General features: G+C 33.9%; 2 protein-coding genes across 3 annotated transcripts in view; one reads left to right on the forward strand and one right to left on the reverse strand.

Moving 5' to 3' along the window:
- Positions 1-4,099: 4,099 nt before the first annotated feature.
- On the forward strand, positions 4,100-20,497 carry LOC129222689 (uncharacterized). The gene is made up of 7 exons (XM_054857220.1): positions 4,100-4,177; positions 8,885-8,993; positions 10,105-10,210; positions 12,577-12,707; positions 12,837-12,932; positions 14,148-14,274; positions 19,428-20,497. Exons 1-7 carry the CDS (start codon positions 4,105-4,107, stop codon positions 19,797-19,799), a joined length of 1,014 nt encoding a protein of 337 aa, XP_054713195.1. The 5' UTR covers positions 4,100-4,104; the 3' UTR covers positions 19,800-20,497.
- Positions 20,498-21,667: 1,170 nt separating this feature from the next.
- The window catches only part of LOC129221912 (DNA topoisomerase 3-beta-1-like), a 43,505-nt gene continuing 40,442 nt past the window's right edge, over positions 21,668-24,730 (reverse strand). Inside the window, exon 16 of one of the 2 annotated variants that reach the window (XM_054856288.1) lies at positions 21,668-22,083. In XM_054856288.1, coding sequence (XP_054712263.1) covers positions 21,859-22,083 — 225 coding nt within the window. In that variant the 3' untranslated portion in view covers positions 21,668-21,858. Of the gene's footprint in view, positions 22,098-24,730 lie in introns of both variants that reach the window. The other variant, XM_054856290.1, reaches the window with a different exon arrangement.

Raw genomic sequence — 24,730 nt, forward strand, 5'->3', positions numbered from 1 at the left:
CTTTCAATATAGAATTAAGACTAACATCCCGTTGTTAGTCAGTTTCTAAGCGCTCTGTTGCGTTTTTAGATACCCCCTTCACCCTTCAGTCATTTCATTTCACGTTATTGCGACAACGCGACAAAAATGTCTTTTTTCCAGGTTTGCGGAGTCAGAGGCGAAGAGCCCGGAGTCAGACTGATTTTAGGATAAAGGCGGGCCCCCGGTAAAGGAGGCCCTCTGTGGTGTGCCCTGCCCCCCGTACTGCGGCGTGCGGTTACGTAAATCCGGGCCTGCCTCTTCCCCCATTTTTCAGGTCTTCAAGGATATTTTTTTATACACTATTGTAGTCGAATAGTTTCTTGAAGGGTTCGTTTTTGCCATCTTGAATTTTGAAAAGACTTATTAAAAATACATTTTGAGACAACAGAAACTTCTTGCAATTTACAATGAAAAAGTTATTGACGAACTGTGTGAAGGTAGTGAAGAAATGAGATTACTTTTATCATTGTGAAAATATTTATTAAATTAATCCTTTAAACTTTATATTTATAACCTTTTACTTTTTTGAGGAAAATGTTTCCTCTTTCAGAAGCATCATAATGTATATATATATATTGTTAATTCATATCTTCCCTTATCTGATTCCACAATCACTATTATTGACTTCAGTTCATTTTCTTATTTCGTAAAATTTATTCACAATTACTTATAGATTTTCCGTTATTTTTAGATAACATTATATTACGTTTTTATTTTTATGTTTAGTCAGGTTACTTTAGCTTGGGATGTGGTTATAATGTTGACCAAAAGAGCAATTTCTTGTACACTATGATACGGTAATCACAATTTTTAAGTATAATTTAAAATCCAAAAGAATCATATTTTCTTTTTATTGTAATGAAATATTTAATATTATCAAGTAGCGGTAATGAATAACATTTTAATTCGTTCAAAAAGAGCAAGAAAGTCAATGAAATGTAATCATTTCAAGTAGAAACGTCATAAAAGCTTTACAGGTTCCTTTCGCAAAATTTCTATGCAATAATTAAAGAATTTTTGGTTGGAGGTCAGTGGTGCAACCTGAAGCCCCCCCCCCCCCCCCCCCCCCCGGAACGCTGAATTGATTGTTTTTCAGAACTTTTCTTTATTATTGAAGAGAAGCAAAGAACACGTATTGTGAAAACAAAGTGATTTTAATTTAATAATAATACGGTAGGGGGAAAATCTTAATTTCTTTTAAAGAAATCTTTGAATGAAAATATTTAATAGTTACAGCTTATTCAGTTAATTACCCCCCCCCCAACCCCTATTCCTTTCTTTTTTCCCCTAGTTCGTCTGAAAATAAGTAAGTCTTCAAAATGCTACTCCTCCGGACCCCCCTCCCCCCTTCCACATCGAAAGCATTATGTAGCATCTGAAATTTCATGTCTAATTCTTCAATTTCTCAAAGTTTCCAGGGGAGGCCCCAAATACCCAGCAAGTTCGAAAATCGCTAAAAATTGCGCTTTTGGAGCTTTAATTTCGAAAAATTCCTGGCTCTAGTACAGTGACCGCCGCTTATATGAATCACGTTTGCTCTAAACAGTTTTGATTCCATAAAGTGGCTAATTCAACAAAGCTGGATTTTATTCTGTTTTTGACAATTTGATTCATTAAAGCGGTTGATTCAATTAAACACTGATTCAATTACCAGCGTCCACTGTATTACAAAATATGGTATTACAATCGCGTTTTTAAGACTAATACACGAGCAAGGGTCCCCGAATCGCCTTCCTCTAATACAGCGGTTCCCAAACTTTTTCAGCTATGGACCTACTACGGAACCCTTATACTTAGTAATTCACTTACACTTCAAGGAACCCCCAAGACAAAATGCTAACGATCTGAAAGTCAAATGAAAAGTAATAATCATTCGCTATCATAATTACTTATATAAAAGAAACTCGGTTTCGAGAAATTTTTCATATTTTGACATATTAGCCAGTTTTAAGTTGTGTCCAACCTGCTTTAAGTATTTTTCGAATCTGTCCGTGTGTCTGCGTCTACATGTATTTGACCGATTTATTGTGGACACTCGAACTCAAAGCGTAAAGCATAGAATCGGACGAAATTTGGAACATATTTGCTATCCCTACCGCTCCGCGTGGAAAACATTGAAAGCTTACAGATACTGATGTTTTTTGTTCCAGTTAAAAAAGCTTCAGTTCGTCGGGAAGTTCATTCAATCTCATAAAAACTTTTCCTGCGGAAAGCAAGCATATTTCTGTCGGGAAAAGTAATTATTTCTATTAACTACTCATTTCTCTAATATGAATAATATAAATATAGCTGAATAGTCTTAACTGGGGGGCATGAAGCTTGTTAAAAGTACTATTAAAGCTAAAGGAAGAATTTGCTTCAAATCAGATGGAATTTTCTTTGTCATGCTGGCATGGCGATGCGAAACACAATGACGACTACAACTACAATCTGTCGTGGCATTTTAAATCCTTGATGTTTTTTTTAAATTCTTTTATTAATTTACTGTGGAAAATGAGTTTTGCAATAACTAATTCGTGGCGGAACACTAGTGTCCCAAGAAACACACTTTGGGAATAGATGCATAAAAAAAATAGGTTCTTTAAACTACACTTACCCTCCTTACCTTTTTCAGGGAAGAGCTTCAGAACCTAATTTCCATAAAATCTTCAAAGTTTGTCGACAAATGAGTTTTTTAAATTTTGATTTCGAAAATTTGAAGGGGGAGGAATAATTGATTTCGATCTTTTTTTTTTTTTTTTAATCGATCGGGACCAGTCCTTGAAGTTCCTTTCCTTACCCAAATTCAGTAAATATGGCCTATAATCGTTCTTTTAAGGCTTCAATTTCTAGAATATCCGCTGAGACCAATGTACTTTTTTTCCCCTAACATCAGCAAAAAAAAGTCTAAAATTGCGTTTTTAAAACTACAAGTGTCAAAATTTTTCCGGGGGAGAACCCCCTGGACCCCACCCTTTCTTTCCTCCCCCTTCCTATTAGATCTGAATCTTTTTATCTTTCTTTTTATTTTTATGTGCTCCCTATAAAGAAAATTCTTGTTGCGCCTTTGTTAGGAGAACACCCTAAATCCCCTCTCCTAATACCATTCCCTCTCTTCAGGTCAATCAAAAAAAAAAAAAAGGGCTAGCATTCAAAATAATATAATATCACACACACACACAAGGACGACGACTCCCCTCCCCCCGAAAATACCCCGCAAAACGCCCAAATAAAAATTTTAATGCACCTCTCGTGTGAACACGTATGCAAGAAGTTTTGTAAATTAGTAATGAGCAATGACACATCTTGAAAATTTTTTCTGTAATGTAAATAAGTGCAGACATATCATGCGCCCCTCTGAAGTTCTAAGGTTTGCGCCCCTTTGAGAAGTCCAGTCCGGCCCTGATTCTAATATCGCGTTGCGAAGTAAAGGCATAATATAATCTATAGTATTAAAATTTGACTATATGTTTGCCTGTATCAACGTCCGTCGAAAGGTCACTTTTGATTGACTCACATCATCACAGATGTCACGTGACCTAAAAGTCGTCAATCGTGAAGACATTCGGCAATATCTCTCCAAATTCAATGCAAAAAAAAAAAAAAAAAGTTTGCCAAAAATGATGGCAGCTTGACGATATCTCTTCAATTTCTCGCCAAGCTTTAGCCAAGCCCAACCCCGATCCAGATGTGACGTCATCGCTATGTGAGACATTGCAGGCTAAGAGGCATTTAGTATGTCTTTATGATGTTACTTTTGACTTTTGAGTTGTGTACTTTATCATACATTTATTTCACTGCATAACAATAAAAACTTTTCCCATTTTATTGAATTTGCTGCTTATTTGTTCCTATTTAGTAGAAATATATAGTTTGCTATGAAAATAAAATTGAAACTGATTAATCTTGAAAAACTTTTGTAATTACTGCGTTACCTCACCCTAAAAATTTCACCCTTAATAGTGTACCATAAAAAGAGTAATTATGCATCTTTCTCATAAAGATTTCATTTATCTAACTTCATTTTTAATATCTGAAAACTTTTTCAGTGGATCAAGCAGCCCTTTGCCACCGAAGCCACAAAAATCTCCAAGTAAATACTTGATGCAAGAGGATCTTCCTAAGAAACGTCAACAAAAGCCCAGAAAAAGACGGAAATTAAAGCAAGAAGTGAAAAGTAAAATACGGCATTCCTTAATATTAAAAAATAACTTCCATTAATAAAATTCAAAATATGCATATATTTTTAATAATGTTATGTTACTGTCCAACCACGGATTGCATGGAATTTTCAAACGTCCAGATAAGACGAATCTGTGTGAATAAGGGGGAAAAGTAAAAAATTTATGCACGTATTCCGCTCATTTGAATGAGATTCTGCTTCTGCAAAAGCTGACATCGGTAAAAAATAATAGATTGGTCCATTTCCGGCTGTAAAACGGATGTTTGTCTTTCCATACAATCCGTGATCAGACAGTACTAATTAAAAGGGATACAAATGTAAAAAAATATAATTTTCTTCCCTTCTGTTTGTGTTACGTAGAACAAATTAAAAAAAAAAGTTTTATTTTTATTATAAAATAGTTTAACTGTCATGTAATTTGCCTCAATAGCTAAATTTAATGTTTTACATTTAATTACTTATTTAAACTTCTTTGTCAATTTATCAGATATTATTTGAACTTAAGATTTATAACTAAGCTTAGATTGTTCTTTTATGTTGTACCTACACTATTTATTAAAGTCACAGTCTTATACAAAATTTATAGTGAAATAGGACACATAACACGCATTATGACTTTCCATACCAACAAGGTTTTTATTTTTATTTTCAATACTTTTGGGTATTAAATGTCGTATTACTTCGACAAGCAGAATTTTGATTATACCTGAGCAAAGATTACTCTGCCAAGTAAAATCCATAGAAAACTCTTGAGAAACAAAAATCAAAATTTTAAAAAATGGAAGTAAAACGGGTAACTTACACAAAATGATCATTCCTTCTACTAAAAACATACATAGATACACATGATAGAAATTATCTGGACAATTTAGCACAGTTGTAGTGAGAGGAATCAGAAGCAATTACTAATTACTTGCTATTAAAAAAAAAGACGTTCGAACCCATGGAAATCACTGCAAAAACATTAAAGCTAATGTCACATACAATAGATGTGAATGAATACCATTTTGACTATAGAAAGACGTAACTTTTTACGCAGTTTTATGTTCGTGAACAAATACGATAACTGTTCTAAAAATATTGACAAATTAATAACTTCGTGTCAATTTGGAATCACTTCGAACATAAAGTTGTAGCACAGGAATCACCTAGTTTACTTCAGATGTAACATTAATACGGACAAAAATTCCTTAGAAAAGAAGTAAACTCAACATAGTGCAATGATGGAGAATCAGGAATCTTAACTCTTTCGAGAATCAAACTACAAGGTCCGGCAGATTAACCTCCCGTGCTTGAAGAGGGTACTGTGTGAGTTGCGGAGGAGATACGGGGCACAGTAGTTCAAAACGACAAAAAAGTGGAAAAAATTCAATAACTTTGAATGCTCTCAAAAAATGATATGGAAAATTGTTAAAATTGTTGTTTGGCCTGCTTGATGATCGTATTCACTGCGAAAACCCGATTTTACGTCCCCTGAATCTACGTTTTCCCCGCATGTTACGTTTCTTATCATCAAGTTCCAGTTTTTCCGTATACTAATACTATTAATTTTACCCGGATGAAAAGTTTGTTATTTATGAATTTCCCGCATTTTAAGTTTTCCCTTGACAGTTAAAAAAAAAGAGGAAAAATGTTTTAAAATTAAGTTTTCTTCTGTGCATTTTTAAACATAATCCGCTCTGTTGAAAGTTAATCCATGAAAACAGAAATGCTACTGCTCAATCCGTAGCCGACCTTATGGACTTTTCGGCCGTCAATGAAGATGAACAAGAAGATGAAACACAACTCGCCTCTTCTTTCAATACTGCATTTCAGAGCTTACAAATAGTCAGACTATTTTCTTTATCATGAAGACCAAGAAAAAACTTTGCAAAGTATTTCAATCCTGGAAGATACTGTATTTACTTTGGATTCAATGACTTATTATTACTGACTATTTTCAACCTAAACGCCCGGATTCGTAACTTAATGTGTTAGAATTATCTGAACTGGTATGTACAATAATGTTGTTTTCGTAAAATATCGCGTTTTTACCTTTCATAAGCGTCATGGTAGCAACCTTTATTATTATTTTTGTTTCCTTATTTGGTTTTTCTTTTCCTATACATTTCCCGTATTTTACGTTTTCCCATATTTTATGTATTTTATGTTTGATTTAGGCCACTGAGAAACGTGAAATCGGGGTTTCTCTGCAGTTCACATTCGTTTCTGTTTTCAGCAAAAAATATAAATTAAATCAGTTGTATTCTACACGCAAGGTTTATTTATTGCAATTGATACCATCGAACAATATTTTCTGGCAATGTTGACAAACTGAGAACAGCTTTATACTAGAATGATTTCGAAAAGGAAATCCGAAATTTCAAACGTTTGATGATTTTCTAATTTCATTGTTTTATGAACAGAATGGTTATTTAACTTTTTTATGTAGAATTCTGTATGAGGTTTAAAAATTTCTTTCTCATATGTATCTTCTTTAAAGTCACACTAAACGAGTCCGAAAATTGTTATTTTCAGGTTACTACTGAATTGCATGTAGAATAATGCTCCGCATTAAGCTATAACAAAAAAAGCTATATAAAAAAAATCCTTAATATTTATTGATGAATGTTTCAAGAACTCCAACTTTCGGAAACAGTAAACAAACGTTTTTAGGTTCTCCTGCAAAGTAATGAAACTGTGACATACGTTAGTCTGGAGCATGTTAAATTTGATGACCAATCTCTTTAATAAAAAAGCAATTTACCCCCGTCATACCGTTAAGGGTTATTTTCTAGTTTACTATATTGTTGTTTGTAAACGGCGAAAATCAAACAAAAACATCTGCCACGACTGCAGTCGCAGGTGGTCGCAGCTAAAATGTTGTTATTTATTTACAGGAAGGATTAAACTATTGATATATGTAAATTTTAGCCCACCGGAAGCCGCCGATAAAAGTATATTCAACAATATTTTTCATTATATTTTTTAGAAAATAATGTTTTTTATTTCAGGTAGTTTTCAATTTTGATGAACTTTTTATTTTTAACTACGATGTAATATGCATCCTATAAGTGTAAAAAACCAATCAGAAATAGCTTTTATTAAATTTTAGTCCTTCTTATTGACGAATGAATTAAAACTGAAGTATAAGGCGTACATACGAAAAAAGTAAAAACATAATTTTTCAACAATCTTGGCTTATTTTTGTAAAAACGATTTTTTTTTTTTCAAAAAACTCTTATGGAGTAAGTTATTACAACTCAAGAGCTAAGTAATTACGGCATGAAATACTTTTTATCTTAAACTTAAAAATGGATATTTTTTCCACCCTTGAAAAACTGTGCGGCGGTGGAAGTAGTTGTTTTTGTAACAGTGTTTGTGCTATTTGCAGTAGTGGCAATGACATGGCACGGTAAGCATCGTCATTGGTTGTAAAGGAATAATTCGAAATGATGTTTTTATTACTACTCAGCGAGAATTTCACATTCGGTTCCACTTTGGACCAAAATTCTTCAGCTATTTTCTAATAAGAGACTTTAATTTTTCTGTGTACTGACATCAGACAGAGCAAGGCCGTTCAGGCACTCTCAACCAGTACTGCTCCATAAGTTTGTCTTAACTCCTAACTCCCAACTTAACTCCTAAGTTAAGATTGAAATTATCATTTTCCCTGCTGCAGCAGATACTTGGAGGGTTGTTAAATATCAAGAGAAGAATGATTTTTTCAGATTGGGAGGGGGGAGAGAAAAAATCTATTTTTAGACAGCTTTTGGACTCGTTATAGGAAAGGAGAATCGGGGTGAACTCCAGATTTTTTTTTTCAAAATTGAAGTTCATTTTAGACTATCTTTGGTGGTAGGCGATCCGGTAGCCTCTCTTGGAAAATGTCAGAAAAGAAAATTTTAAAACACAATTTTAAGCTGTCTTTGGAAACATTAGAGGTGTAAAACTTTATAAATTGAAAAGGCAATTTATGACAATAACGTTAGTGGAAGCGCTAGGCAGGATAGGATGACCCATATGGAAATTGAAGGCCTAAAATCGCATTTTAGGTTAACTTTGATGTCGTTAAGAGAAAAGTCTACATATTGAGACTTTAGGGGAGGGGGGCTAGTGTTCGAAAGCGAAGGCCTACAATGCATTTATTGGCTATGCTAGGTGACGCTAGAGGAAGGTTGGAAGTGAAAGTGTTTCTCTGGTCTTCTCGACAAAATTTCATCTCGGTGGCTGTAAAAATGCAAAGCTACCTTTGGAAGAGTTGGATATCCTCGAGTTGCTGCAAACACATTTTAAAGCTGTATTTGATCACGCTAGACGAGAGAGAAGGGAAAGGGTTCCTACTGAGAAAGGTATTTGAAATCGGAGTTCTTTGATGATATTAAGAATGTGCTTGACAATCGGGAGCTCTCCCTCGAAAGTTTTCCAAACTTAATTCTTCAGAACGCAACTTTAAGCTTTCTTCGATCTCTCCAAAAAGAGTTATGGAGTTACCTTTTTGGATACACTTTTGGGAGTCACACATAAATTGGCCGAATATTTTGGAGGGGGCCCGGTCCCCGTTATGCCCCTCCCCTGGCTACCCACTGCTTTGAGTCTGTTGTAAAGTTCAGTTATTTCCACTTAAATAAAGCACAAATCTTTGTGAATAACCTTTGCAATATGTAAGTTGGAACTAGTGTGGTTCGGTAGGTATAAACTCTGTGTTTTATTTTTCGACAGTTGCTTCAGATGAGCAAACTTCCGAGCTTTTGCCAGTTGTTCCTCCCAAAAAATTTCCTTCAAAACATGGCAGAAAAGAAGATTCAGCGGAATCCAGCACTTCTTGGAAGTAAGAATTTTAGATTAAACAGTTGTCTTGTTGATTAATAGCTAATTAGCATCATCATAAAGTTTATAAAACTGTCCCATTGATGGCTTAACCCCCCCTCCCCACATACACCTTCACCAAGTATTTTTTCCCAAGTGATAACTTTTCAAGGGTGGGGAGAGATTCGGGAGGGCATATGCGTCCCGTTGGTACATTTTTAGATGTTTTAGAGGCACACGTAAGTCCCAGTGATACTGAAACGCCAATGGGCTTTATTCACTGACGTCACTGTGGATATTAAACGGCATTGTGGGTACTGTAGCAGACGAAAACTCGATTTTCTGGCGTCTATTAACACATGTATTTTTGCAACTTGTTATCTCTTCTTTCTATTAAAAAAAAAGAAGAGGTCTTTTAAAATTTTTTAGCTTACAGATATTGTAAAAGAATGATGACCGATTCATTTGGTACGAAATACTTACTTTATAACAGGTACCGGATCATTGATACGCGGGTCGATGCGCCCTCCCGCTTGTGCTCCCTCTTCACGCCTTCATTTTTTTCTTTTGCACCCTCTTGCGCTCTCGTTGCACCCTTGATTCTGAGCACCTTCGTTTTTAAACGCCCTCAAGCTAGTGTGACTTCGTTTTTTTTTCTTAATCTCCCAAATCTGGGCGCCTCGGTTTTTTTTTTTTTTTCCCCGCCTCAAAAATTTTTATTTTTACTTTATTTTATTTGTGCCCTTGAACGTTTTCGCCTTCGTATCTTTTTTTATTTTTGCTTCTTCAAACCTCTGAACCTTTTTTTCCCCTTACTTCCTCTCTATTTTTTTTTTTTTTTTTTTTGTACCCTGCACACTTATGCGATCTTTTTCTCTTTTGCATCTTTAAACCTGAGCTCCTTCGGTTTTTCTTTTGAGCCCTGAGCGCGGGCGTCTTGTTTTTTCTCCCCCGCTCGCGATCCTTTTTTTAAATCCTATTTTATTTTACTTTATTAGCGTTCTCGAACGTGTGCACCTCCGTTTGTTTTATGCTCCCTCATTATTTTTACTTTTCATTTATTTCTTCATTTCTGTTTTTCATTTACTTAATTATCTATCTATTTTATAGTGTATGTGTGTATTATTTTCTAGACCAGAGTCTTCGACGCCACCTGTCGCATCCTCAGGAAAAAGCAGCGAAGAGCCTACCAGTGATGGCTCTAACACTGAACTCCTTCCTCCAATTGAAGATCTCTTAGTAAGCATAAATTTAACGACACATTTTTTCAGAATGAATCGTGTGAGAAAGACCTTCCTTTGAAAGACTCAATATAAAATTATGCAAAAAAGAACAAAGATGCAAAGAAAGTAAATGAAGCACTGCCGGTGGCAATTTACCATAAGTAGGAGATTTACAGGGTTTGTCAGACCGAGAGGTATTTGAAAGTTGACACGTTGGTTGGAGAACCCTTTAGCCTTAAAAATTTCTTACGGGAACCTTTTGATCAAAGGGCAGAAAAAATACAATATGAGAGATTTACTCTACTCAAATTTACATAATTATTTCTGCATCTTTATTTTTCCACAATAGTAAAAATATATTCAATGAATAATGTTTATTTTAACAAACAAATCGGCTTTGAGGATTTGATATTTTATAAAAATTAAAATTTCACTTAAGTTTTAGCGTAATGCTTAAGCAAATAAGGAACACTTGCAGAAACTCTATCAAAGTTCTAGAATGCACACACAAATACTTTTGGGTGGAATTTAATCTAAATTTCTTGCTGTTGACAAGTAGGCAGTGAAGATTCCCCAAATGCTCTATGTGGAAGAAAATAGGCACTTAAACAAGAATGTCACTCTAAAAAGTACATATTATCACTATGGCTTATTAAAAAAAATAACAGAGACAAAGAAACCAATGGAGAAAGATTTGCAGCAAATAGATAATCACACATTTAATAATTTAGAAGAAGGGCAATCTGTAAGTCCTCCCGCAAATATATATCAAACTTCCGCTGTTAGGGATTACAGTTATTCCTTTGACCTATCCCCACCCCTATGCTTTTCTTTTGAATCTCTTTTTCAGCAACACCGTATAAAGCTACGAATTACCACATAGCTTTATACCTTATAGCCACTTAGAGCTACTAGGCTAGTAAGGGGACTTTTATATTTAGATTATGATATCATACTTAAAAGGCTTTATATGTATAGCCTGGAGCAAATTAGAGTAAGAGGGGACACGGTTCAATCGTTTAAATTTATCAAAATTAAAGATGTTAATAGGTTCAAGGGGTTAATAAAGTCAGACCAAATGTTTAAGTTATTTAAATGTCAAGCTAACCTGTAAAGTAGCAAAAATTACTACTTCAGTAGGGTTGTGGGCGCCAGGAACAGCTTACCAGAAGAGGGTGTAATGAGCAGGGGAGTAGATAGCTTTAAGAGGGCCATTGATCTTCATTGGGGACCAAAGGGGGCGATTGGGTCTGAAAAACGGGGGTGGGGGGGCAAAAAAAAGGACAACTAAGAGCCATTGAATTTTTACCGGCAGCAAAGAATAAAAGAAAAAAAAAAGTACAAAATTTTGCTAAGGTTACTTTTGAGGGCATCAGTGATAATTGATGCAAATCCAAGAACTTAACTCACGTTTTGCTGAAGAGTTTGAAGAATTATGTACACAATAACTTTCCCTGAAGAAGCACTTAGACATATACTTTGAGATGTCACAAGCACTTCGTAAAATTTCATTAAGAAAATGAAATTTTACGAAGTGTAGATATTAATAAATCAATTGTGTTACTTATGGCTTGTTTAAGTAACAATTGATTTATTAATATCTACACAATAAATACATAAACTAAAAGTTACTTCTTGTGCTAAATGATGTTTCGTAAACAGATATACAAAGTAAAAACAAATAATTATGTTTTGAAAATGTTGATATTTCTGCTTTTTTTCAATAATTTCTAGTTTTGGTTTCCTAGGAAAATAAATAAATGAACCATAAAAAAAGAAAGCAGTTGTCTCCCAATCGCCGCCACTGGTGGGGACTAATAGATAATAGCCTAGTTGGCCCAGAGCAATGACAGATCCAGAAAATTTTCAAGGAGGGGGCGATTGTCTTTTACTATTTATTTACTCTTGGGAACTTCAATTTCTAAAAACTTTCAAAGGAGTGTACTGAACCCTATAACTTACCCTTATGTAATTAAAGGTATCCTATGGTTGTGTTTCTTTCGAATAATATTCAGGGTGAGCCTTTCAGCCTAGCCCTAATATTGTATAAGATCGTCTAAAATTGAGATTTTGGAATTTCAATTTCGAAAAAAATCCTGTAGAACGTTCCGGTCCCTATCCCCAGAGTAATAAGAGATGAATTACGATTGTTTTCAAGACTTCAATTCCGGACGAATTCCGGGGAAGAGCTCCCTTTCTTCTAACACCATCGAATGTTATGGAAAATTGTGTTTTTGAAACTTTAATATCGAAAATATACATGAAGTAAGTTCCTGTCTCTCGGCTCAAGGAGGGTGCCCTCCCTTGTATTTGTCCTTCCCAGAGCCTGTTGCTGGTCGTTATATTTGTATTTGTAAAATGTGCATTGTTTCCAATAACCAGGATAAGAAGAAAGCGGAGAGCGCAGCAGCCGAGGCAGAAACACAGATGCAGTTGTCTCGTGTGAGGCAGCGGATAGCAGATCTTCTTGATGACGCATTTGCGATGGCAGGGGGCAGAAAAATCACAGGCAGGTAAGAGCCATTCCGTCATCCATTTAAGTATTTGTTATAGAGCAATGACTGTTTTAGCATGAAACCAGAAATATCATTCGCCTCTTCGCAAATAGTTGGAAATTTTTTTTTTCTTTTTTACTCTTTCAGCATGCGGAACAAGAGAGTGGATCCAGCAACCAATGTATTCCCTCAATTTGGTAACTTGAGATCCAAATCTGCAGCTGAAGCAGATTACTTAGAAAAGTATGTGGCTTCATTTAGTTTTATTTGTCTCTATATTACTCTTGATCATATTAGGAAGCCTACTTTGATCATTGTTATGATGTGCTATTTACAGGGCCACCGAAAGCTAAGGTTGTTCCCTTATCATTTTGGTCGCTCCCCGCTCCCTCTATTAACTTGCAAAATTTATACTGTTCCACTTCCGAGCTAGGCACTTACGTAGTTTACGACTAGGCTGGCACTGTCCCTTCATTAATATCAGCAAAGTAAAATTATCAAATTGTCACATGTGACTAGAAAAATTACTCATTCTTAAAAGAAAAAGAAAATATGAGAAAAACCTAAATTACACTTTAACTTGATAACATAATTATTAGGCATGCCTAACCAACCAGAATTGTAAATACTACGCAGATCCTAATCACAGCATTGTGATGCTGCACGGTTAGTTTTGCCCCAATTATAGTTATAACTCGTTAAAGTGTCAATAAATTCTGATTTATCCAATCATCTGATGCCTTTAGTGTTCTTAAACGAATAAGACAAGCTTGAAAGTGTTTATTTTTATGTCAAAAATAAGAGCTAGCTGTTGTTTTGTGGAAAACATAGTGCTGAGATAAAAATATTTATATGTAATTTTAGAGAGTATGATTACTATATACAGTATATTACCTTTTTTTATGTAACAAGGTAGAAAAGAAATATTCCAAAATGGTTCAATGGGCAAGCCGTGGATTAGATAATAGCAAACAATTGGGCTGCAAAGTATTGTAGTGGCCGCAGACAATTAGTTTCTAATACATCATTTATTTTTGGTCCACATGATCTAATTGGTTGCTCATCTTTACTTATTTTTTTAGAAGCTTTATAAAATAAGGAAAAAGAATAAATCCAAAAATAAATGAGGTAAAAAATACTTTTTAGCTAGGCTCTGTGGACAAAATTTTAGAGAGTTGGTCACGTTGTAAGGGACAGTTATATGTATATATGCCTCATCCTGTTGTCCCCCAGTTTCTTTCAATGAATTTGGAAAATAAGTATATATATGTTGCTGTGAAAGACCAAAAACAGGTAATCGGGACATTCGCCAGTGAATTTCAATATTTACATAGCAACGACATCGGCGAAAGATCAAATATTTACGGTGATTCAACGATGGATGTTGATATCTTCTTCAATTTTAGTCTTTCACTGTAACATATACACAAACATGTAACATTTGATTCTCTACTTCAGATATGAAAACGACTCCATCGAAACGCGTCCACAGTCAGAAGGAGGTCAAAGGATTTTCGGCGCTTTGACAGAGGAAGGACAACTAATCACTCGCCCACTTCCAAAGCTTGTATGGGAAGAAGGCGAAGTAAGTTTTTTTTCTGTACCCCACAAAAGCTAAATCCCTGTTGAATAAACAGCATGGGAATATGCAACCATAAAAATAAATTTGAGAAATCATATAAAACTTAAGTAACATCCTCATCGTGGATGCGATTTCTACAAAACAGAATATTTCTCGAATAGCAACAATGTTAAACAAAGCTCCATTGAACTGTCATCGACTGACCTCAGCCAAAGGAAAGCATTTTCTGGACCAGAAATGCTGAAGAAAATCTTCGAAAAACTATGAGCCAAGCAATTCTCTTATTCTTTTTAAAAAGGGGACGATTTGAAATAATTTCAGAAATTGCCTAAGGCTCATTATCATCAATGGAACCTTTCTTTGTGGGTGATTCAGTTATCAAAGGCATTAAATATGTCCTAAAAGTAATTTCATAAATTAATTTAAAATTACTAAGAAAGTTGGGCTGTATTATTTTAGTTACATTTTCATTTAGTTCATTAGAATGTAAGCGATCTGCGGGTCTCCTACCCTTTTCTTCAATCCTCTCAGTTGTTTAGGTATGATGTTATGTATCATGTGGTTATAAAATATCAATAAAACATAGCTATAAACATGTTAAGCTTGTTTTGAAGTAGCAATTTTACATTTCACTTTAATTTTGAGTTTTGTGGGAACTCCTTGAGTGGGAGGAAGGGAAAAGGCCCTTAAATCAGACAATTAAATTTATTTTAATGAAACTTTTGATGCATTTTATATACAGTAAATTCATATAGATTAAGAATGAAGTAGATCCATTTATTTTTTTATTTTTTCCACCCCCTTGCAATTTGTACTCTTTCCTCCAGAAGATTGGATTCTCCTTTTTAATCTAGTGTTTGTTTCGTCATTGTGAGATTCTGTTCTTTGGTTATTTTTCAAGATATTATTTCATCCATTTTTATTCATCTACAATTTGTTTAAATGTTTTTTAACCTTTATTTGTTTTTAACGGCTGCCTTTTTAGTCTACTTTCCCATTAAAAGTCAGAAAAAGAAGAAAAAAGCAAGAAAGAAGACGTAATGCATCTTAAAAATATCGCGGAAAACAAAAAAATGTCAAAAATAAATAAAACAATTAAATATCAAAAAATTAAAAATTGGAAAGTAGGGTATTGAGATGGGGGAAAATGTCTGTCTGTCTGCCCCCCCCCCCCAATAACTTTTGAATGAATAGTCCGATTCGAACAAACTTTTTTTTCAAAAAATCAGTAATCCAATGTCAGAAAGCACAAATATTGCAAAATATTGCAGACACGTGTTTTGGTGTTACAAGAAACACCTTTTTCAATGCAAAGAAATGTGAGCTTCTGGATGAAAAGTCATCCGAGAAAAGCCAAAACCTTTCATCCAGAAGCTCACATTTCTTTGCATGGAAAAAGGTGTTCCTTGTAACACCAAAACACGTGTCTGCAATATTTTGCAATATTTGTGCTTTCTGAAGTTGGATTACTGATTTTTTGAATTTTCAGCACAAAGGTATTTATTCGTTAAACTTTTTTTTTGTTCAAAAAATCTCTGCGAGGACACCTCATCCCCATATTTTACTTTTTGATTTGAATTATTTTTTTAAAGTTTTGAACAGTTCAAAAAAACTTAACTTTAGCACCTATGGGGAAATTCAAGGCGATTCCAAACTGTGAGGCGAATTTGCGTCAAACAAACTTTGTAGGAAAACGTTTTTGATAAAAAACTTGTATATAAAATATCTTTTTGATTTGAACAATTTTCCGTTCAATTTTGAACAGTTCAAATCGCTTAACATTAGCGCCTACGGGGAAACTAAAAGTCAATGTAGATTCCGTGTTTGAAGGCGGATTTACTTCAAACAACTTTTGTTGGAAATAGCTCTTGACGCCAAACTCCAGACTCCGACAATTTAAAGGCACCCGACTCCGACTCCTATGCCCGACAATTAATCTGACTCTGACTCCCCGACTTCGATTCTGACTTCCTAGCTTTGGCAAAAATTTATACACGGAGAACAAATGACTGACTCCGATTCCTGGATATTCAACTCCGACTCCTTTATCTCAAAATGAGATTGACTCCGACTCTGCAGCTATGGTTTTAACTGTGAAATACTTATTGTTGATATGACTTGTTTTTATTTTCACGCTAAAGTTTTAATTTAGTCATTCAGTTTTCGGTGAATAAACTCGAAGTCATTTTTGTTTCTACATAAAAATATGCGTAGACGATTTTCTTTTTTTTTTTTGACAATGAAAATTATTTTTTTAAGTTGACATTTTATTGTTTTTATTTAGTTTGGTAAGTGTATTAATTCATTTAAAAAATTATTTTTGGCAACAGGGGAAAAAGAAACGATTTTTTTTTTGATATGATGTATTTATTTTAATGAGCTTATTAATTTTAATTATTTTTTCGTTTTGAAAGCTGTTAAAGAATTTTTTTAATGGAAAAAAGTGTTTTAGCTGCTTTGTTTAAAAGGTTCTGCTATTTTATTTGCTCGTTTTTTTATTTATTATTTATTTTTTTACGCATTTATTTTTTTTAGATGAGTGAGGAATATTTTATTCCTAGAAATCAGCTTAAGATATTAAACAAATATGTTTGAAACAATTTGCGCGAATTTTGCTATTTTTGAGAATACTGATCAGGTACTAGAAAGTAGTATGAGTATACGGGAATGTAGACTCGTTTAGTTCTAGACAGAACTTCTTGTTTAATACTAATACTTACAGTTTTATGCTGTTTACTTCAAAATATGCTTATTTTTACTTTTTTGACTTTATTCTTGAATGAAAAATAAACTGCATATAATAAAAGCCTAGGGCGGCAGATTTTAGGGGCGGCAAACTTCAAAATTGAAACATTTTTTTTTAAGTATGAATTTCTGTTTCAGCACCATAATATTCACTGCATTAGAGTGTGTACCAGTGCTTGGATATGAAAAATAAAGTTTGGAATTTAAGTAGAAATTCAATTTAATTTTGAAGGCGGCAAATTGCATGATTAAATAGTCTTTCGAAAATATTAACATGTGTTTTAGTGCCATAAGATGCACTACTTTATATTAAAGTGTATGTATCAGTGCTTGAATATGCAAAATCCATTTTGGAATTTAACTAAAAAGTCACTTTAATTTTAAGCACTCCACTAATATTTTTATTTTATTGATATATTATTATTTTATATAATTATTATTATTATTCAATGGGCGGAGCCGCACTTGTGAATATTGCCTAGGGCGGCAGAAGCATTACAGGACCTGAGAATGGGGGTGAGACTAAGACCATATACTCAACATATATCAATTTTTTTCATCTTTTTCACTCACTTCTGTAAGCATTTTTCTGTAAGCAAAGAATCGTCTAATATCCATCAATGTAGTGCAGAATTGCACAAGAACTCATAAAACTCTTTTTGGTCAAACTAATAAAAAGCAGCAATGAACCAAAGCAACTAATTGAAAAAAAAATTCTTCTGCTGCTCTTCAAAGCTATATTTTTGAATGCTGGAAAGCTTAATGGAAAGTAAGAGGTCTTGCAAATAAATTGCTGCATGTTTTAACTGTACTCTTTGTGCCCCAAAGACAAAATGAATCAGGAATCCCAGTCAAATGTCGGAGTTTCAAATTCTATGCTTCCCTCCCTGTTTGTTCTTTTGTCCTCTCTTATGAGAGTATAGCTGAGACGACATTTTCTGAGTTTTCAAGGGGGAGGGGGGGGGAGTTGGCTGTGGGAGCTAATCCTGTGTGTAATGTCAAAGAGGCTTCCTACCCTTTTCTTCAGACTCATCAAATGGTGACACCTGTTCTAGTGAATCTGCAGTGCACATTTCTTTCCAATTGTCCATCACATCACCTGCCGTTTTCTAATCTTCTGTACACCTCCTGTTTTGGTTTGGTTTTAAGATATGAAGGCTACACATGATAGCTTATTTAAGTGTATTAATTTCGTACATTCAACTTTTTTTTTTTTTTTTGAGAGTTGAACTTTTATGAATTATAAAAGAAAATCATAACCCTCTGGGGAAGGGTGGGTTAACCCCCCCCCCCTCGCTGCGCGCCTGGCATCTGTTAATGATTTTAAGAAAGAAATTTGTTTATCAATAGCATAAAATTATGATATAAGGAATGAACATAAACAAACATTTTTGTTATGATTTAACTAGCTTGCCAGCTTTTAAAACTAAGACAAAATTACTTTTCTAGATCTTACCTGTTATTCCACCTCTTAGCAGATATGCCTTAGGTTTCATCACATGAGGTGTCCGCATAGGGAGCCCCCCGTATAGCTGGATTCGGTGGTCAATGGTCATAAGTAACTCACGGACGTTGTGGTGCATGGCACTGGGGAAAGCCTCTTGCTGGGTGAGAGCCCAGTTTGAAGTTTACCTCTTAATAATTCAACCTGCCCCCCCCCACCCCCATCCCAGCTTGCAGATAACACTTAAATATTTGAACCTGGTGCATCATGGGGTGTGGCAGGTTCAAATATTAAGGGGTAAACTCCAAGCAGGGCTGGTGCCAAGCAAGGGACCTTCCCTGGCCAAAGCACCTCATGATCCCAATGAATGCCCCCTCCCCCTTAAAAAGAAGCATCAAATAAATGTATTGATTAAAAAAGAGAAAATAGGTGTTTTACAATGTATCCCCACCTGACTTTACGATTTATATGCCTTCTTTTCATATGATACTTAGCATGAATAAAAAATCTGAAAAGATAGACTAAAATTCATGCAAAACTACAACTTTTAGAAACACAGAGAAATTAACTAAAGGAAGCAAATAGAAATTTTAAACCAAAAAAAAAAAAGAAAAAAAAAAAGAAAATGTTTGAAAAATCTATAAATAAATAAAGTAAAATAGTAATGGGGTTCTGAAGCAATCCTTTCTATACCTTCAACTAACCTTTAAATGTAAATGAATGTAAGAGAACTAAAAAACAAGAAAATATCAGCCATTTATTCTCATTAATTTCTAAAAAAATGCTGCTAATATTTTGCTTATTCAAATAATAATAATAATAATAAAGTTGCTGTTTACAAAACTTTTTTTTCTTCTTTTTTAATATGTGAGGTGGTACAATAACAATGTTTCAAAATCTAGCTGCAATCTGCAAAAATTTGAATTTGCCAGAAAAATTCATTTTCATTATTCATTTTTTGTTTTAGCTCCCTCCGATGTCTGTGGACAGACCACTGGGTGAAATAACAGAAGCTCATAATCATCAGTGCATCCATTTCTTTTCATTTCATCACCCTCATCAAAGATCACAATTGGTCAGCCCGCCCCAAGCACGAGATGCCACGTCCCCAAGAGAACTCATTCCAGAAGTTCCAGCCCCTTTTTACCTGAACCAATCTGATCCAGAACTACACCTGGCTCTCAGTCCTGGGATTCATCCCGCTGCAATAGACCAATATGATGAAATTGATGTGGTTGGAAGTTTACGAGATGGTGGAGAAAATGTAGCTGTTCTTCTTAGAGCTATCAAAGAGGAACTTCAAAGATTTGGTTCCTTGCCAGGAGAAAGTCATGCTTAGAAAGAAAAAATATTTTAAGGACAATGGTGGTGACTTGGGGGAGGAGTGGGAAGGCGTGTGACCACCCCTCCACTTTTTGCATGGTCAAAGATTACTAAAACGCTTTTAAGATTTTAGTTTTAATGCATTTTTGAGGCATGCCGCCACAAGTAAAAAATTGCACTTTTAAGATTTCAATTTTCGAAAAGTTCCAAGGGTAGACTGAATTTTCCTCTAAAGTTACTAAAGGAAGCTTACATTTGAGTTGTTAGAACTTCACAAGCTCAAAAAAAAAAAAAAAAAAAAGTACAGGGGAGAGTCTTTGAATCTCTCTTTTTTTAGCAATCCTAAGACAGCCTGGAATGACATTTTAAAATCTTCAACTTGACAAAATTTTTGAAGGAGATTAATCGAACCCTTTGCTCTAAATTTGTTAAGCTGGCTTAAATTTGTGTTTTTAAGATTCTAGTTTAGCAATTTTTCCTGGGGAAAGTCCCCCTTACCTTTATATTGCCATAGATAGTCTAAAAGTTTCTACAACTTCAGCTTTAAAGAATTTATAAAAACAAGAGAACTTGAACCTCCTCCCTCTTTCTCCAATATAGAGAAAACTATCCTAAAAGTGTGTTCTTAAAACTACAATACCAAATCATTCATGGGAGAGGCCCTATATCACCCAAAGGTAGCATAAAAGTCTTCAGCTTCCGATACTTTCTGTCACCCCCCCCCTCTTCCCCCAAACATAAGTCTTAGTTGTCGCCACTGTCTACAAATACAAAAGCCGCCTTTTGTATTTCCTCAAAAATCAGATGTCTTCTTTTTCTTTTGATATTTGAATGCAATTTGTAGATTACATTTTATAGCATTTCTTGCATAAGAGATTTTTTTGTAACTAAAAAGAAAAAAAGGTGTATTAAAAAACTGAAAAGTTTTCTAGTTCCTCAATTGTCTAAGACAAACGAAATATTGAGTAATGATGTAAATATTAAGTATTAAAAAATTTTACATGATTTTTCAAGGGTTATAATAAATTGTGACAAACAGTTAAGTTCATCTCCTTCTTTTCTTATCGATTAAGCGTATATTCAATAATTTATAGTTACATGCAATACATTAAAAAAGCACTTTACATCAACAATATTTATTTGAATTAAGTTATAATGCTTTTCACATTCACAGTTAAAAAAAAAAAACTATACACTAAGGAAAATGATATAAAAATAATGATAAAAGCATCCCCCAAAACTTATTTTTTTCAGTTTCATTACTATATAATAAAAATTGAATACATGTTAAGCCAATCAATAAGTAGATTTTGTACTTTGAAATTAAACTTACAAATGCTTGTTATAGCATTAAAACATATTTTCTTCTGCAGTTAGAAAAAAACAAAGGACAAATTATGGTACAATAATTTTGCTGGAAAGGGGATTTCCTTAAAAATCTTTTTTTTTTTAATCTTCCCTTTTTTTAGATCCCTCATTTGCTTCACTTACGCCCATATTCACCAAACAATTCGAGCCTTGGCCATGCAGCAATAATACCAGTCGAAGCTTTTTTCAACCGATAGAAATCTTCAATATGTTATTTAGGTGGCGACCGAGAATTGAATTGCCAGCTGTTTAAATAATGAATTTTTTAAAAACTTTTTAGAGAAATTTCAAGTTATATGAATGGTAGTTTTATTCATTTCCTAGATGCAGTTTTTTAAAATTGGTTCCATTTAAAAAAAATAATTAAAAAAAAAACAGAATATATTGTTCCTTTGCTTGTAATGATAAAATATATAAAAGACAATCATTAGTATAAAATTTTCAGAGATTCTTATTTACTTTTCACCTTAATAGAATAAGAATTAGGTAACTACTTTTTTTACATTAGACTTTTAATAGCATGAAGGAATAGTTTAATTGTAATTTCAACAGACATAAATATTGTTCTGGTTTGCATAGAAATATTTGGTTGAATTCACTCTAATTAATGAAAACAATGACTTTTCGGACAATGTTACATAAAAACGTTTTAATGAAAACAAAACAACAAGTAGCCTAAGTACAAAAATAAAACAACATTATAAAAATCATACAAAATAGGCAGCCAGCTGTGCCATCTTATCTTTCGGTTTACTCTTGCCCCTCCCCCTGGATCTTGGGCCCCTGCCTCTGCCCCGCCCACGGCCTCTGTTGTTACGCGTGGGGTTGCGCAGCTTCATGGCTTGTAACTGATCAACCAGGTTAGTAAAGCGGGCATCACAGAAAATGCAACCAGTTGCTTCTGTACAATTGCCACCAAACTTTGTTTTATCCTGAAAAGAAAAAACTTATCATAAGAGTTATGAGGTTACTGAAATATTAAGGGCAAAACTAGGAGTCACCACAGGTCACAGGGTAACTAAAGGAAACAAGTAATAAAAATTTAAAAAAAAAACCTGACTGAGAGTGATAAATGTGGAATCAAGAGGGAAAATTTAAAATCTTTTTAAAAGCATTATACTATTAAAAATCAATTATAAGTATTTTATTTGCTAACAAATAGGAACTGGTAACAGATAACATTTTTTGATAATTGTATTTTCTTTCCTTGTCAGCCGACAACGAATTTGGTTACCAATCCCATGAATAAAGGCCTAGACGCATTTAAAATATGTTATGAAAAAAACGTTATAATTCAAATTCTATATAACATGGAAGTTCCAAACATTCTATCAGATGCAGAAAAAATTACTCTTTATTTTGGTACTAAATTTTTAAATGTGTTTTCACTGCAAAAAATGAAAAAAAAAAAAAATAGAGGTTTCTAATTAATATCTTGGTTAATTAATGTCATCTTAAGATGCAACCTAGCAAAGAACACTTTGTATCAACTCTTCTTTCCGAAAAAAAAAATCACAATCGGTCCATCTGTTTAGGCGCTAGAGTGTTACAAACATGTCAAACTTATAACCCCCTTCCTTTTTGGGTTGAGGGTTACAAAATGGTGATAAAAGAATCATCTCACAATCACCAGCTTTAAAAAATTAATAATGACTCGAAAGCAGTGGTGCCCAACCTTTTTCTACTGAAGGGCCACACTTCATATTGAAATGATTCTCGTGTGTGTGTGGGCCAGAACACATATAAAAAATTTCAAAATATTTAAAATTTCTCTAGATAGTATGGGAAAGTATGGAAAAGGAAAGAAGATTAAAAAACCAATTATTGTTATTATCATTATTATGCTTCCTTTTATTTATTGCATCTGTTTTTCAAAATATTATATTGTTTTATTGCATTTGCTTTTATATTGTTTAAAATTTAAAACTTCATTGATGTGTTTATTTCGGCAAAGATTTTCAAAATTCTTGAAGTTTCGTATCCTTTTTACATTGAACAACTTCACTTTTTTCCCCTTTTTTCACCTTTCTAACAATCATTTAACGCAGTATAGCCTATCAAAGCTCTTGCACCACAAAATCCAAAGTAACCAATCAACCATCTGTTTTCAAGAAACCAGTTTCTGAATATTATGTATCAAATGTGTAACATTATAATTGATCATGCTTTTTGATTTGTAACAACTAAACCAAACAACGGGCCACACTGTGCATCTTCTAGAGTTTTCCAATTCCGAAATCCCAATCCCGCATATTTAGCAGGATTAATTCCGCAGGATTGAGAGTAAAATCCCACAAGATTTCCGATCCCTCAAAGATTTTCCAAGCCAACATTTTCCAATTTTTGCGGCTCATAAAAAGAATATTTTAGCAATCATCATCTCACGTTTGAATCACAGTCCTCGTATATCTACAAAAAGAGCAAGAAAAACTTTGTCTCATATTACGAACGGTGCTTTATTATTTAAGAACATAATAAAAATAGAGTATTTTTTTCTGAGAATGAATTGGTAATCTCATTCGAAGTTTCAGTTTTCATACGTTCAACAATAAATTGAGAAAATGCTTAAAAATTATTTAATATTTTGGAAAATCATCATTAAAATTTGAGATCCAGAAAATTAGAAAAAGTTTTAGAAAGTGTATTACAGATCGCAAAACTACCAGGAGTAGCCTGGATGCAATGTTGAAACGCTTCTGTAAGATTAAGGAATGCTCTCAAAACCTTTAACTTACTAAAAGTGCACAGTATTTTTCTTCGACGAAGAAAGCAATGGAAAACCAGACATTATCTATGTCCTCTAGCCTGTAGAAAGTGACTCCTGATGTCTTTGTCACTGAAACTCATGTTATAAATGTGGTTGGTACCTTGAAAATTATGTTTGATGAATTAGCTGAGCAATCTGCAATTTTCGGCACATCTATAAAAGATTCAACAGAAACTTGGATAAAACACAAGATGACTCACATGACAGTGCAGTTAATTAAGCTGCTCACGTTTTTGAATGTCTCTTTCAAGGAATAAGTAAATTATCAAAGTTATTCAAAAACTTTTACTGAGACTGTGACTTGTTGAAACCAATCAATGTTCACTTCAGGGTTTAACGAATCAAATGCCATGATAAAATGACCAACGTTAATGAAGCAACAAGGGCTCAATGCAAGTTAAATTAGATACAGCATCACATAAATCAAGCAGACATCGTTCTTGTCCGAAGTTAGCTGTTCTTGAGCAAAAACAAAACATTATCCCCATAAGAAAAGACTCTATTTTAGAAGCCGAGGAAGTTCATAAGAAACTTTCGCTTAAATGTCCACAATTATTACATCAGTAAAACCAACTGAAGTGATGCTACAGCACTGCGTTTTCATCAAGTGCATTATTTTTGCGCAAAATCCTCTCCTATTTCATACGAGTGATGCTTCTTCAGGATGCACAGAACTTTTTTAGGGCACACTTATGCATATCAAACGATCATTGCTTATTGGGATGTGACTTTGCAGCACTCTTCAATTAGTGTACAGAGTTTGAGAGAACTGTTATATAATTCAAGTAACAAAAGTAGTCTTCCCTAAAAAG

Source organism: Uloborus diversus, chromosome 5 (genome assembly GCF_026930045.1).
Source record: "Uloborus diversus isolate 005 chromosome 5, Udiv.v.3.1, whole genome shotgun sequence".
NCBI lineage: Eukaryota > Metazoa > Arthropoda > Arachnida > Araneae > Uloboridae > Uloborus > Uloborus diversus.